This window comes from Cupressus sempervirens, chromosome 1, assembly GCF_028749045.1.
Source record: "Cupressus sempervirens isolate cs-2001-9-10 chromosome 1, ASM2874904v1, whole genome shotgun sequence".
NCBI lineage: Eukaryota > Viridiplantae > Streptophyta > Pinopsida > Cupressales > Cupressaceae > Cupressus > Cupressus sempervirens.
Genome location: NC_143118.1, coordinates 355,799,152 through 355,812,768, shown reverse-complemented (window position 1 = coordinate 355,812,768; position 13,617 = coordinate 355,799,152). Strand labels below are relative to the sequence as shown.

Here is a 13,617-nt window from a genome sequence, read left to right as displayed (position 1 = left end):
AATAAAGGATTGATTACAACATTCACAAAGTAGTGGCAATCAGAGACTAGTTCATTCCACTTGTTGATAGATGACACTACAATTACACTAGAGGATGAATGGCACATCCTACGAATTCCAAAACATGGAGAGTTGGTTGGTTATGCTCTGACAATAGTGAGAGCTCATAAAGGTATTCAAGTCGATCGCAAATAGAGTAGTGGTTCCAAGATATGCCATATGTATAGTGTTATGGTTAGGCACTAATACAAGGGCCACTTGAATATACATTACATTTTAGACATGTTTTGGAAACTTCAAGGGATTTTACATAGAGGCCATAAAGTGATTACCTGATGCAAGATAATGATGAGGAGCACCTACCCTATAGCAAACATGAGAGGTATTCAATTGGTGCACTATTATAAGGCACTTCATGATTGAGGCATGACTATGATAGAGAGTGCACATGCAATTTAGAGAGACAAAATGTTATGACGGGGACAACACTTTTTGCACAATCTAGAAAAGAGATGAGAGTATGGGGAGCACTTCTCAAACCGCAAGTGGCTTTTGCAAAGATTGAACACTTACAATCAAGACAAATAAGTCAAAGAAGATGTGATAGATGTAGGAACCACAACCAGAGTATGATAGATAGATGGTTTGCACAATAAAGGCCTATTCTATTGATAGAACAGATTTACAAGTCTCTAAGATTTGAGTGCTCAAAGATAAGATAAATCTATTAATGTCCAACAAAAGACCCCCAAGGGTCTAAGGCACTGAGAGCATACAAGCAAGGAAGCTACAGACTACAAGACACCATCGGGGAAATAGTAAGCGAGAACAAAATAAACAAAAGAACAAAGAGGAGAGCATGAAGGACAAGGATGAGGAGGATGGGGAAGAGGAGAACGAAGATGATGATGGAGATGGAGATGGAGGATATGAGTATGGTGATAAGGATGACATCGGGGTGGGGGGTGAGAATGGTGGTGATGGGGAGGATGAAGGAGATGCAAAGGATAGTGAAGGGGAGGTAGAGAACAACACAGAGTCATGAAGCAAGGATGATGATGGTACAAATGCGATACCTATGTAAGTGGCAGAGGATAGAGGGGTTCCACTAGATGATGGGGTAGACAAGCACCCTAGAATACGTAGATACCAAATGTGACCGTACAATATGATGAACCAAACAAACATAGGAGACAATGTTTCAAAGATGAAGGATCACTAGGTAGAGAGGGCAGCTTGGGGTATAGAGCATGTAGGGTGGTACAAAGAGCAATCAATACTCGCAAAAAAGAGATCGTTCAACAATGAAAATCTTATGGATTAAGATGTTGGCATATAAACACGAAGAAGGCACACGACATCCTAGGGTAACTTTTAAACATCAAAATAAAACCAATGTTATAATATATATATTTCAATGCATAAATGATGAAATAATAGAACACTGATAATAGTCTGATAAGGCTTCTATGCTCATGATATAATAAAAATAAAGGTGTCGATGCACTTTTTATGAGCTGATATTTGACAAACATGAATTTATATGTGAATAGATAAAAGAGTGTGTCATATGTTATCAAATTTTATGACCAAAATTATTTGAAACATGTGCAAGCAATCATACCACAAATGAGCACTGCATAGCTTGGAAGTAACATCTAATATATAATATATGAAATAAGGAGACATTATAAATTATGTAATATTGTTGAAGCACAATGAGCGCATGCAAAACCAAGAAGAGGAGGGAATCTAATAGTTTGGTCCGGTCGGCCTCCGCTCTATGAATTACTATAGGTTGAGGTTGGGGTTTTTCTGGCATTGCGGGAACTGCAGTCTGTCCCTCCAACATCTTCAATGCTTCTGCCATACTCGGCCTTAATGCCACATTCACATGAGAACACAAAATTCCCACCATTACAAATCTCTCCATTGTTTTCATCTCTTCCCTCTCGCGCATTCTCCAATCTATCACGAGATCAATTTTATTCGAGACCTCGAGAAGCTTCCATACCCAATCGGTAAGATGGCATTGACAAGTTATATCCACGGCCCTTCTGCCGCTCATGATTTCCAGCAACACGACCCCAAAGCTGTAGACATTGCAGCGATCTGTGAGCAGTCCAGTCAGACAATACTCCGGTGCCAAATACCCACGCGTGCCTGCTACTTTTGACCCCAAATGAGATTGCCCTTCCCTTATTGCAAGCCCAAAATCTGCAATGCAGCGATTCATGTCATCATCCAGTAGAATATTGTCGGCCTTGATGTCTCTGTGATATATCGCTGGCCGAATTCCGTAATGCAGCTAACACAACCCCTTTGTGATGCCGATTATTATCTTCTTCCTCTGCTCCCACGAAAGTACTCTCCCATTTCTAATTTTCCCTCCAAAAATGTGTTGATTCAGGCTGCCATTAGTGAGATAGTCGCAAACGAGAAACCGCTCATGGCAGCCCTGTTTGGCATCACCGGCAACGCCGAAACCACGGAGAGCCAACAAATTCCGGTGGTGAAAGCTGCTCATCATCTCCACCTCGTTCTAGAAATCATCGAGAGAGCACTTCTTCATTCTCTTCACGCCGATCATCTGTCCGTCGGGAAGTTTGCCCTTGTACACAATTCCAAAGCTCCCCTATCCGATTAAATTTGTGCAACTAAAATTGTTCGATATCAATTTTTCATTCCACCTAAGGACGTTAAAAGGACCTGAATGCGTAATTGAGATCAATATCTTGTTTCCTGAAATATATTGACATGCTAATTTACATATCCAAACTTACATTTTTAAAAGAAAACATGCATCTAACTTTCACTTATATGCATAAGCATAGTTCGAATTTCCTGAATGTCCTGATTAGATAGCTGATATTTAGCACTAAATCCCACATTTAAAAACAGATACATATACCTTCCCAATAGTTGCTGGTACTTAAAAACGTCAACCGTTCCCTATTTAGAGTACAAATATTCAAATTCCCTATTTAGAGTACAAATATTCAAATTTTCTAGGCATCAGATGTAATTCTATGCAGGTCCCATCAAAATTTTCAGAACACTGTTTTCCCATCAAGAATACTTGTTCATGTTCTCGCCTTGAAGACGGTCCAATTCAGCCTGTCAAGTAAAACGAAAAAGACTGTTATATTGGTGGCGGGGTGTGTTCGGAAGAAAGCACATTGGAAACTACATTCTACCGCTAAGTCACAAACTAGAAAAAAGGAAAACAAGAGCTCATATTTAATAGATAAAGCTTCTATGCACTCCCAAATAGTTATAGGTAGATGTACAAGTAGGTAGTTACATTTCTGGAAGAAGCCATGTCGTAGTTTTTTTGTGTTGGACAAGTCACCTTACTTACGAAGCTCAAATACATAACAATCCACTGTAAAGGAATCAAGGAAAGGGCAACACAGAAGTTCCATTATCATTCCTCAAGATTGATGCCTATGACCGAGGTTAAATAAATAACAGCTGGTTTATTAGGCTACATAAATTAAAATTTCTTTGAAAATGGCTTTAAAAAATCTCAACTTTTGCACATCACCCCAATACAGGCCCCATACTAACCTAGAGGGCTTCTTAAATGTATCATCTCACTTTCAGGCATTACCTTTCTACTTACAAGCAAGTATGAGCCAAAAGTCACAAAAGCATGTGGCTGAGGGATACAGATCAAATTTATTGAAACATATACAACCCTCGTCCGATTTTCATGCTGAGAAAGGGAAAATATTTTCTCAATCTAAAATTATAAAGCTATCTTTCACTCTCATTATTTCGGATGATATTGTTTCTTCAAAAAATCTGTATATGACATTCGGTTGTTCTGAATGGTAGTAATTCATTAATCCACTAATAGGTCAAATCTCTTCCTGTAAAAATATATGAATATTCAATGGATACAAAAGATACTACCGAGTTCATACCACTCAGACCAAACCTGATGCATTGACTTCCCATTAAACTAAAAACCATTTTGATATTTTTTTTGAAAGCTCAAATCATTGAAGAAATGGGCATTAAGAACTTATTGCAACTGTATTGAAAAAAGGAAAAAAGTGTTGGTTGGCAAGGCTGAACAAATGGAAGGAGCTCAAGAATTTTCAGGAGGGCAAGGGCTAAAGGCATTAGTTTATAGTAGCCATGCGAAAGAGGGATTTAAAAAAGGAGGTCACTTTTAAGAGCATAGCCATGGAGAAGAGAGATTTAAAAAATGGTAAAGATGTGCATCAACCTCTTGATTATCACTCTGTTTCTTTCCAGTATATAGAAGGCCAAAGTACAGTTCAAAAAATATGAGATCATGTTCGTTCAGACGACACCATCTATGAGTACATTCACATTAGTACAGCAATACACGTGAGAAATATAGTGATAAGAAGACCAAGCACAGAAAAAAGAGAAGTAAAGAACCATCCTCTTGCTAAAGTTCAACCTTGAAAGAGAATATAAACATATGCCATCCTCAAACATGAAAGACTCATCCCATGAATCTCTATGCTCATGAAGTTCAAACTTCAAAACATTTAATTTTCTAGTATAATAAAAAAGTTGCAACAATTAGAAATATAACCTTCAAAAAATAAAGCAAATAAAGAATACGAACATCCCATGGGTTATGACAGATAAACTGTAATAGATTTAAAAGTCATGAAAATATTTCCAAACTCAGCACTTCAAAAAACACCTTGAATAGAAGAAAGACTTTGCGAAGACTAACTACATGAAAGATATACATGTAGTTTCAGCCAGGATACTGGAGGAACAATCATCTAAACCCTTGTAAATATTCAGGATTTGCACCTTGAGTGTTAGATTATCAATCATGCTGATTAGAACATGAAGGTACATGAGAATGGACATAATGGGACCTTTATGATTATCATTATCATACTATGTAATAGTAATACTTTTCTATTTTTCTTCTGAGCTTGAATAATAGGAATACAAACAGTATACCTCTTACTAACAGGATCAACAAACTCAAGTATTCATTTATAAGGGTAATACAAATAGTTTACCATTTAATAATAGGATCAGAATACTTGAGTGTTCCATATAAAGGGGAATAGAGTGGGTATATTTAATTAGAAAATTGTGCTGAAATAGAGCAAAAGTAGCCAGTGCCATACAAAAATAAAAATATAATATTCATAAGGAGAAAGAATAATGCCCAAAGCATTCATACTGGTATTCAATGATCAATCTCTTATCAAGGTCATTAATAACCTAGTTGTATGCTTGCATTTGAGAAGAGAAGGTAATACAAACAGTTTAAAATTTGATAATAGTATCAGCAAACTCAAGGATTCATTTAAAGGGGGGATAGAGAAGTTACATCTAATTAGAAAACTATGCTGAAATAGTTCAAGTGGTCAGTGCCATACAAAACAATAAAACTCGTAAGGAGAAAGAATAATGATCAATACCGTCAAGCCAGCTTTTAAGTGATCAAGCTCTTTATCAAGGTCATTAATTGCCAAATTGTATGCTTGCATTGGAGAAGACTGACTTGTTGTTTGAACCTGGAATGCCAAGAAAATTTGTCAATAGATACATCCATATAAACATACACTAAACTAGCCTATTTTTCAATAACCACATGTTCTTGAGAGCTTAAACATTTTTTGGCAAATAAGAAGAGGATGCTTGGACCCAGCTATAAAGCTTATATCCAATCATAATATTCTTTAAATTCCAAAGAACAAGATGGGCATGGAAGTGAGTTTAAATTTTTTTTACGAAAAAGCAAATAACCTTGACAATAATCTTGTATTCCAGTGGGTGCGGCAGCTTGTAGCCAGCAAAAAGGACATTTGGATCTCTGTGCAATTGCCTGCACTTAAAGTGCATAGAGTTACAATAATTAATTTCAAATCCAAGCAGTCCCCAAAAAGGGCTATTTCCATTTATATAATGAAGAAACAAATTTATTTTGATTGCAAGCTTAGCTATCTTGAGCTAAAAAAAGTTTGTAGCTAATTCTGTATAACTAGACTATAATGAGTTTGAGGAAGGTTCTTATTTTCTATTCTTCTAGAGGAGGCTTGGAATTACCCTACCAATAAAATATTTCAGGTATATATTTGTCACTTACAAGAAATCAACTCAGTTATAAGCATACAAGAGCTCTTCAAAATAAGGGGTCATCTGTTGAAGCAATTCACTCTATTCAAAATCTAGCCTTCTGCATAAGTAACCAAATAACTGCCTTTAAATTTCAACTGCCTACATTACTTTGCTGCCTTCTCTACCTCCAAATTTCTATTCTCTAGCTTGGTAAAAATGACTATAACGGTTTACATTACCTTAAAAATTAAGTCTCAAAAGGGCTGAAAAGGCCGAACATTTTCCTGTTTGTTTACAATTGCTGTCATTAGCAACTACAGGCAGTACCACTTATTCTTTTAAGCATTGATTTTTATTACCTAATTTCTTAAAATACAACAATTCCATTTCATCTTTTTTACTTCTATTTGAACTTCACCCATTCTAGGCCCTTAAAACACATTATCAAACAGTATTATATTTCTATTGTCCTTGCTCTTTCTCCATGTTTTCCTTCTCTATGTTACTAGAACTCACCCAACCACTTCTTCACATGCTAGTCTAACATACACATGCCTTAACAACTCCCTTTAAGAACCAAAAAAGAAGAAATAATTCATTTTCCTGTATACTCAGTGCTTATGCCAGTGGCATCTACAATCAACATTATCTGTTGAAAACTGAAACATCTAGTTACTCCTACGAATACCTTACATTTCAGAAATTATATTTGATCATTAGAGAATTCCTACACTCAAAAAAGTTAAGACAAAGTAACAATTGACTATGTTATAGTCAGTTTAGAGTCTAGACTTGAGAGAAAATTCATAGCTTCGATGCCCTTCAAATCCACATTACAAACTTTAATAAGATGCATTACAAGAAACTAATAGTGAAATCTTGCTTCGATTCCTTTCTTTTAGCATGCCGATTGTGTTTTCTTTAACTAAATGGAAATAAGAACTTTACCAAATAATAATATTTAATGCTCACTTGTATTGATTCTCAGACTACTCCACACAGCTCGGTTGATAAAAGACCTCCAAAACTAATCAAATTAGCACACACTTGAACGCCACTGACAGAATGACAATGTTCTCTAAGAAGCTAGCCTATCTATGATACATGTTGGCAACCTTGAAAACAGAGCAATTCAAAATAATTATGAGAACTTGGTTCTTTTGACATATTGGATCAGTGAGAGCTACAAAAATAAAAGGTCTACAATTCAACATCATGATAGTTACAACCACTGAGAAGTCATACTCTAACCTAGGTCCTTCGACAATAAGATGCAAGCAATTAGAGCAACAAGAGAATTCTATCTCTTTCATAGCATCTTCAAAATAGTAGACTCAATCATTCCTTGAGAAACTACTAGCAAACTATACCAAAAATTTCAGGGTTCAAATCCAACTGCATGAATCAATGGTTCGTAAAATAGGACGTGGAGAGAGCCTTCATGTGGTAATAGAAATATCATCCAATACATAGTTGAGCAGTTATGCATTTTCCTTCATATTCAACACACATCATAGCATGATCCAAAGGTAGTAGAATAACAATGAAACGACACAGGATTTAGCCACACACAGGCTCCCCATGCTTTTAAAAGAAAATTCATACAAAGCTTCATGATTCTTTTCTACATGCATATTTGATGTTAGCATGAGGACTATCTTATTTTGAAGAGCTCTTGTATGCTTATTTCAACAGATGACCCCCAATATGGGTATGGCTAGACACAATATTAATAAATAACACATTTACATATATTTAACATAGTTTTCTAAGTTATTGTAGGAGATTTTCATTAATTCAAGGTAATATTAACATATAAATATTTGTTAAGTTAATTTAATTCTTTATAATATGTAAACATAGTAGGGTTGCATTAGAAGGTAACCCAAAAACGGGTTGCTCCAATAGAAAAACATTTCATTTGTCTCTCATTGCTAAAAGTTTTGTTTATACTAAGTTTTTTTTATTGCTTTAATAAAAAAAATGTTACATTGGTTAAACGAAAGATTTACATTAAATCTTTTAAACAAACAGATCCCATAGTATTTGGTACGGTTCAAAAATCAAGTTTATTAGGAAGACATGGGTGCAATATTCAACTTGTATCTGAGCAGTATTGGATATGTTTCCAAATTAGATACAGGGATATGTGGACCCAAGGAGGTACAGAGGAGTTATTGACAATAGTATGATCCATCATCAGAATGAGGGAGATAAGAATGCCAAAAATGGTTGAGCAGCTGAACAAGCAACACTCTAGAGAAGGTGAAAAAAGCAATTTGGCTCTAAGAACACATAGGAAGGCAACTGAGTTCACAACAAACACTATATAGACCTAAAAATGACCTACCCATTCTTTAATGAATGTTGTTAAAATATAATTCAAAGCTATTATTGGCTTCCATAAAATAGCTTTGCAACTATTGTCAAAGCAAGAAACTTCCAAGTTTCCAAACTGCTCGAGCTAAAAAATTTCAATTACCATAGTGAGAAAGATGCAATAAATGCTAGATATCGATTCCATAACAAAGGTTTTGTTACCTGTGAGTTATTTCCAGAAATTTCTAATTTCTGGAGAAGCGCAAAAAGAGTTAGTTTGCCCTATTATTTCCCAAGTCTTCAATTATGATTGGATAATGTCCTCTCTTAATTGAGAAAGAAATACTTAAATCCCCACTGTAGAATCAAATGGAAAAGTACTTACATACGAAGAATATTACCAATTGTATGGTCTTCTCTCTGGATGGTGAATGAAGCAGCATTCATAATTTTGATGTCCCTTTCATAAGTAACTCTGAAACAAAAAAAAACATATCCAAGGTTTTCTTCTTAGGAAGATAAAAGAACAAACAATATTATATAAATTTAAGTCAAAAAATAGGAGGCATTAAATCTCGCTTCCCCTTATATTCATGACAATAACTCAATCAGAAAACAAAACACAAAAACAAAAAAAAAATAGATATAATTGTCCATGCATTTCCCTGATCCCTCAGTGATCAAATGCAAACATTCAACATGAAATAACAATTCCCAAATAAGAAAAGAGCAATTGCGTAGAGATAGTAACCAAACAATTTTACCCAATATTAGGTCTGACCATGGGAATGATGAGTTTCACACCACAAACCCTAGTTCAATTCCCCCCACGCAGAGCACCATCTGCCATGGTGTGAGGCCACCTACTAGTAGGGGTCACAATTATGGCAATGCGCACAGACAAAATCCGACCATGTTTCACTGTGGGGAACTTTAAGGTGGTCAAATGTAATCATATTAAGGAACCAATCTCACTCCCAAAGATCAAATGCCAACATCAAATATGAAATAACAAATACCAAATGAGAAAAGAGCAATTGTGCAGAAATAGTAAACCAAACAAAGCCTTAGAAAACAAGCCAGTAATAAATCAAAAGAAAAATACTTATTAAGAAACCAGGCTCATCCCTGTCTTTTCTATGGAACCCCAAACAATTTTGCACAATATTAGGTCTAATGTGGGGAATGATGAGTTTCACATGATAAACCCAGGTTGAAATCCCCACAGGCAAAGCACCATCTGTCATGGCCATGACACCACCTAGTAGTAAGGATCACACTTAAGACAGCGTGCAGACAAAATCCCACCATGGTAAAATGGAATGCCAAATGTAACCATACTAAGAAACCAATCTCACTCCCATATCTACTATGAGATGCACTACCATTTATCCCAAAGTTTTAGGTCCTAAGAATTTTTGCTTAGTTTGTTTCATGCCTTGTCAGTGGTATACCTGATAGACAATTCCTAATATATATAATTCAAAAAAATATGTATAATTATGCTATTTGAGATCAAAATTGCAGAAAATGAAACTCTAACAAGCTTTATGGCTCTAGCCTCATCAGGAAATCTCAAAACACTTGCAATATAACCCAGAACACCAAAAATTCTTTATGTAATAAAAAATGCTGCAAGCTTTAAAACTCCTTGTAGTTAAGTGAACAAATCATAACTGTAAACATGTGACAAAAGATACATCCATACATACATATACAAATAGAAACAGTTTTAACTGCTTGAGCATTTAAACATTAATTGTGTTAGTGATAGACTACTGAAAAGTAAAACCATAAAAGAAGGTAAAAAAATATAGTAAACCATTTCGTATCCTAATGGTACCTCCTCTGCCTATATAAGTTTTAAAACAACAATTATAGGCTAGCAGAACTCAAAACATATTACATCAGTTCAGCTAGCATAAAGATAAAACTTGTGAGAAATAAAAACCCCGCAAACATGGAAACTCTTACTAAAAAATTTAAAGTTGAACACACAATTCACAACATGTTTAGTAATTATTCTCGTTAACCTATTGAATAAATAGACTAAAGCCTTTCCTTAGCTTTAAATACCTCATAAACCAAAAAAATAGAGAAACCTACCAAAGCCACAATTCAAATATCGTGGAACCATTTGAGCCAACCGTGTTGTGAATCCAGAAATTAAGTACTCCACATAGTTAGTAACCAACTATTAAAACCACAATTCATGGTCACACAATTTGAAATAGAAAACAGTATCAAAACCTAAGAAGATTTATCACATTTGCCAATATAAGTGTTGTGGTCTAATGATAATGCCAAACCAAACTAAGGCTCAAGCCCAAGAAAGCCATAACAAGCCTTCAAACCCTTCTGTCTTTACCCTAGTCAAGTAAAACATACCAAACAGTAACAATGATTAAAGACACCTTAACTATTACTATGTTTGAGCTATAAATTAGAGGAAGAAAACCCACATAATTATATTAAATGAACTAAAATCCTCCCGATTAAAACATATAAACACCAATATTTTAGCGATTCTGATTACCACGTCATTGCACTCTAAGAGCAAGAAGATGAAAAGTGAATAAAGCAAAATGGAAATAAGACTCAGAATCCTAAAACCCTTTACATATAACTAAGAGATTCAATACTAGCCATGTAGTGGTCCAAAATGTTACGACTCACTACAATATCTGACCTGTAAAGTGTTTATATTCAAAATAATAAGCACGAAGCTTTACAAGAAATATCTTGAAGTGCAAAAGAATGAAACCTTACTTTCCATTAAAAACTGTTGAACACCAAATTAAACAACTACTTCTAAATAGTAGAAAAGAGATAATTCAAATATTGCGGGGAATTGCACTATTGCAGACACCATTTTATGGTGAATTACACTATTAGAGACACCTGACTACTCACGGTAGATAAATCAATTAAAAAAGCAAGAAATACCGCATCATACATATGATTATCGATTGTATGAGCTAAATAATGTATAAATTGAAAACCCAGGTAGGGTTCAAAAACCCTTACACTAAATATTTGTGAGTAATTACAGTACTTAGACAAGATGTTGTGTAGAAGTTTAAAAGTCAAGATATCTATGTATCAAATACCTAATTTGAGAAAGAAGACCTCAAGAATAAAGCCCAGACAAGTTTCTAAGGCCAACAAAGTCCGAACCATTTTAAAATCAGTTACCAAATTAGTAAATTGTTCTGCACAGTCAAGCAATAATTCAAAATAATATACATAGTTGAAATTTTTATGCCACAATCGCCAAAACTAGAACCCTGGTCGTAAACACTTGTAGACCAAATGCAGTGTGAAAATAAAGAAAACCAATAGAAATATAGATTCGGCCTGAAAATAGAGAAAACAAAAAACTACAAATTTCAACAATCGCAACAGTACACAATTATAAAAACTTGTCATTAAACTATTTTCCAAAAAGGCAAATAAAATTAAACTCCATACAAAAAATAAGTTTAAAAACTATTAGTACTTTATAAACCCTTTACGCAGACACCTAAAATAGTCCAAACTACAAATCTACCACATATATCTCGCAATTTCACTACAAATCACAGAAAACCAGCACATCGCAGCGCTTATAAAAAAAAAACATTAAATTAGCTCTCACAAACAACATGCGATAAACTAAGCAACGTTACATCACTAAACCATTAACTCTATAAATGCCACAAATAAAACCCTCTGAGCAACCACTTAAAAAGACACCGCGTATCAAATTTTAACACAGCAAATATATTAAAAGTTTACTTCTAGATTCGGTTGTGTGTATTTTTTAGCATCAAATGTACAATAATTTAAATTCGGTTTATGTTTAAACAACCCAAATATACAATGACACACGAAAAAGCATGAAAATTGAAAGCTTAAAAACCCCTCGCTCTGTCAACTAAAACTACTTAGAAGACAACGAAAGAATTAAAAAAGCCACATATAATTCCACACTTTGGGCCATACGAGACTCGCAAGCTGTAAAAATCCTCCAACAGCTACGTAGAACGTTCAAAACAGTACGTAAATACTCAAAATATCACAAATAATTACACTCACTAAACTATACTATGCACAAGAGAAGAAAAACTCATGTTCTTGCAAACCCTCAACCAGTCAACCAGACATTCAAAACACCGTACATAACAATTACAGAGATCGAGCTATAAATAGTTAAACAGACATTCAACTCGTACAAAATAAGAAAAAAGAAGCACTCAAAAGGCAGCATGCATGTACAGCATTACATTCAGCTTAAAGAATTATGCAGAGTTCGTTTTGCTGCTTGTCATTTAAAGCAACCAAAAACACAGAGCCATGCATGCCTTATATGCTCATAAAATAAAAAATTTAGATGATTTTTTCAAATTCTAAGACCAGAACCCCAAAACAAATCTTAAGAATTGAGCAACTACTTACTTCTGCATGCCGTCGGGCACCACAAAGCGCTCATAGCGATCTGGAGCGTTCATGGTGATCGAATCAAACCCTCGTCTATATTTGGTGCTTTCTAAACCATAAACAGACAATTGAAAGGAGTTCTAGGCTTCTAAGTCGCTTGTGGGTGTGCTGAAGACACTTGGCTCAGTTATTTCAGGGTGGCTGATGTTTTGGCAACTATTCATTGGTGAAGACACAATTCATTTCAGTAAAGGTGTACGTTATTTATTAGTTTTTTTTTAAGAGCTATATTTAAGTGAGGGTATCCATGGAAAGTGGGAAAAGGCCAAAATGGCACACAATCACATCAATCCGTACCAATGGTTGTGAGGTTAACACCTTATGCTCTAATTTTAGTGTCAATATATGTTATTGATTGAACAATAACTTTGGTACTGATTTTTAAGTTTTTATTTATTAATAATTATAAAAAATTAATTCATTACAAATTTTTCTTCTATATACCATTGATTTACTAAAATTGATACCACTTTTAGATAAAGAACATTCATTGTATGTTCCATATAAACTAATATAAAATGCTAGTTTTCATTATTCAAAATACTCTTTACACAATATAAAGAAACATGTATAAAATATTGTATTTCATATTGTACACTTTTTGAAAGAGGTTGTCCAAAAGCATGGATAAGACATCATTTCCTTACTTGCTTTCCAATTAATTACTGATGTAATGTTGTTCAACATCCAATGCTATACAACTATAAATAAGAAAACATTTCTTCTAGAACTCATCCCATCTCTGAT

The 13,617-nt window shown here is 34.6% G+C and overlaps 1 protein-coding gene and 1 pseudogene across 1 annotated transcript; both read right to left on the bottom strand.

Annotated features, from left to right (window-relative positions):
* Window positions 1-1,618: 1,618 nt before the first annotated feature.
* LOC149577712 (putative receptor-like protein kinase At1g11050 pseudogene) lies at window positions 1,619-2,236 on the bottom strand (annotated as a pseudogene).
* Window positions 2,237-2,805: 569 nt separating this feature from the next.
* On the bottom strand, window positions 2,806-12,881 carry LOC149577711 (DNA-directed RNA polymerases II, IV and V subunit 11-like). Its single transcript, XM_089797531.1, has 5 exons — window positions 12,829-12,881; window positions 8,777-8,866; window positions 5,761-5,839; window positions 5,433-5,528; window positions 2,806-2,952 (listed from the first exon to the last, which is right to left on the bottom strand). The coding sequence occupies exons 1-5, from the start codon at window positions 12,879-12,881 to the stop codon at window positions 2,806-2,808; spliced, it is 465 nt and encodes a 154-aa protein (XP_089653657.1).
* Window positions 12,882-13,617: the final 736 nt, after the last annotated feature.

What these genes read in the sequence shown, in the direction of transcription:
- LOC149577711 (XM_089797531.1), bottom strand. Translation starts at nt 12,881, where the DNA reads ATGAACGCTCCAGATCGCTATGAGCGCTTTGTGGTGCCCGACGGCATG. An exon ending in AATACAAGATTATTGTCAAG is followed by an intron (nt 5,529 to 5,760) that starts GTTATTTGCTTT and finishes TTGGCATTCCAG; the next exon opens with GTTCAAACAACAAGTCAGTC. An exon ending in ACTTAAAAGCTGGCTTGACG is followed by an intron (nt 2,953 to 5,432) that starts GTATTGATCATT and finishes TACTCTAAATAG; the next exon opens with GGAACGGTTGACGTTTTTAA.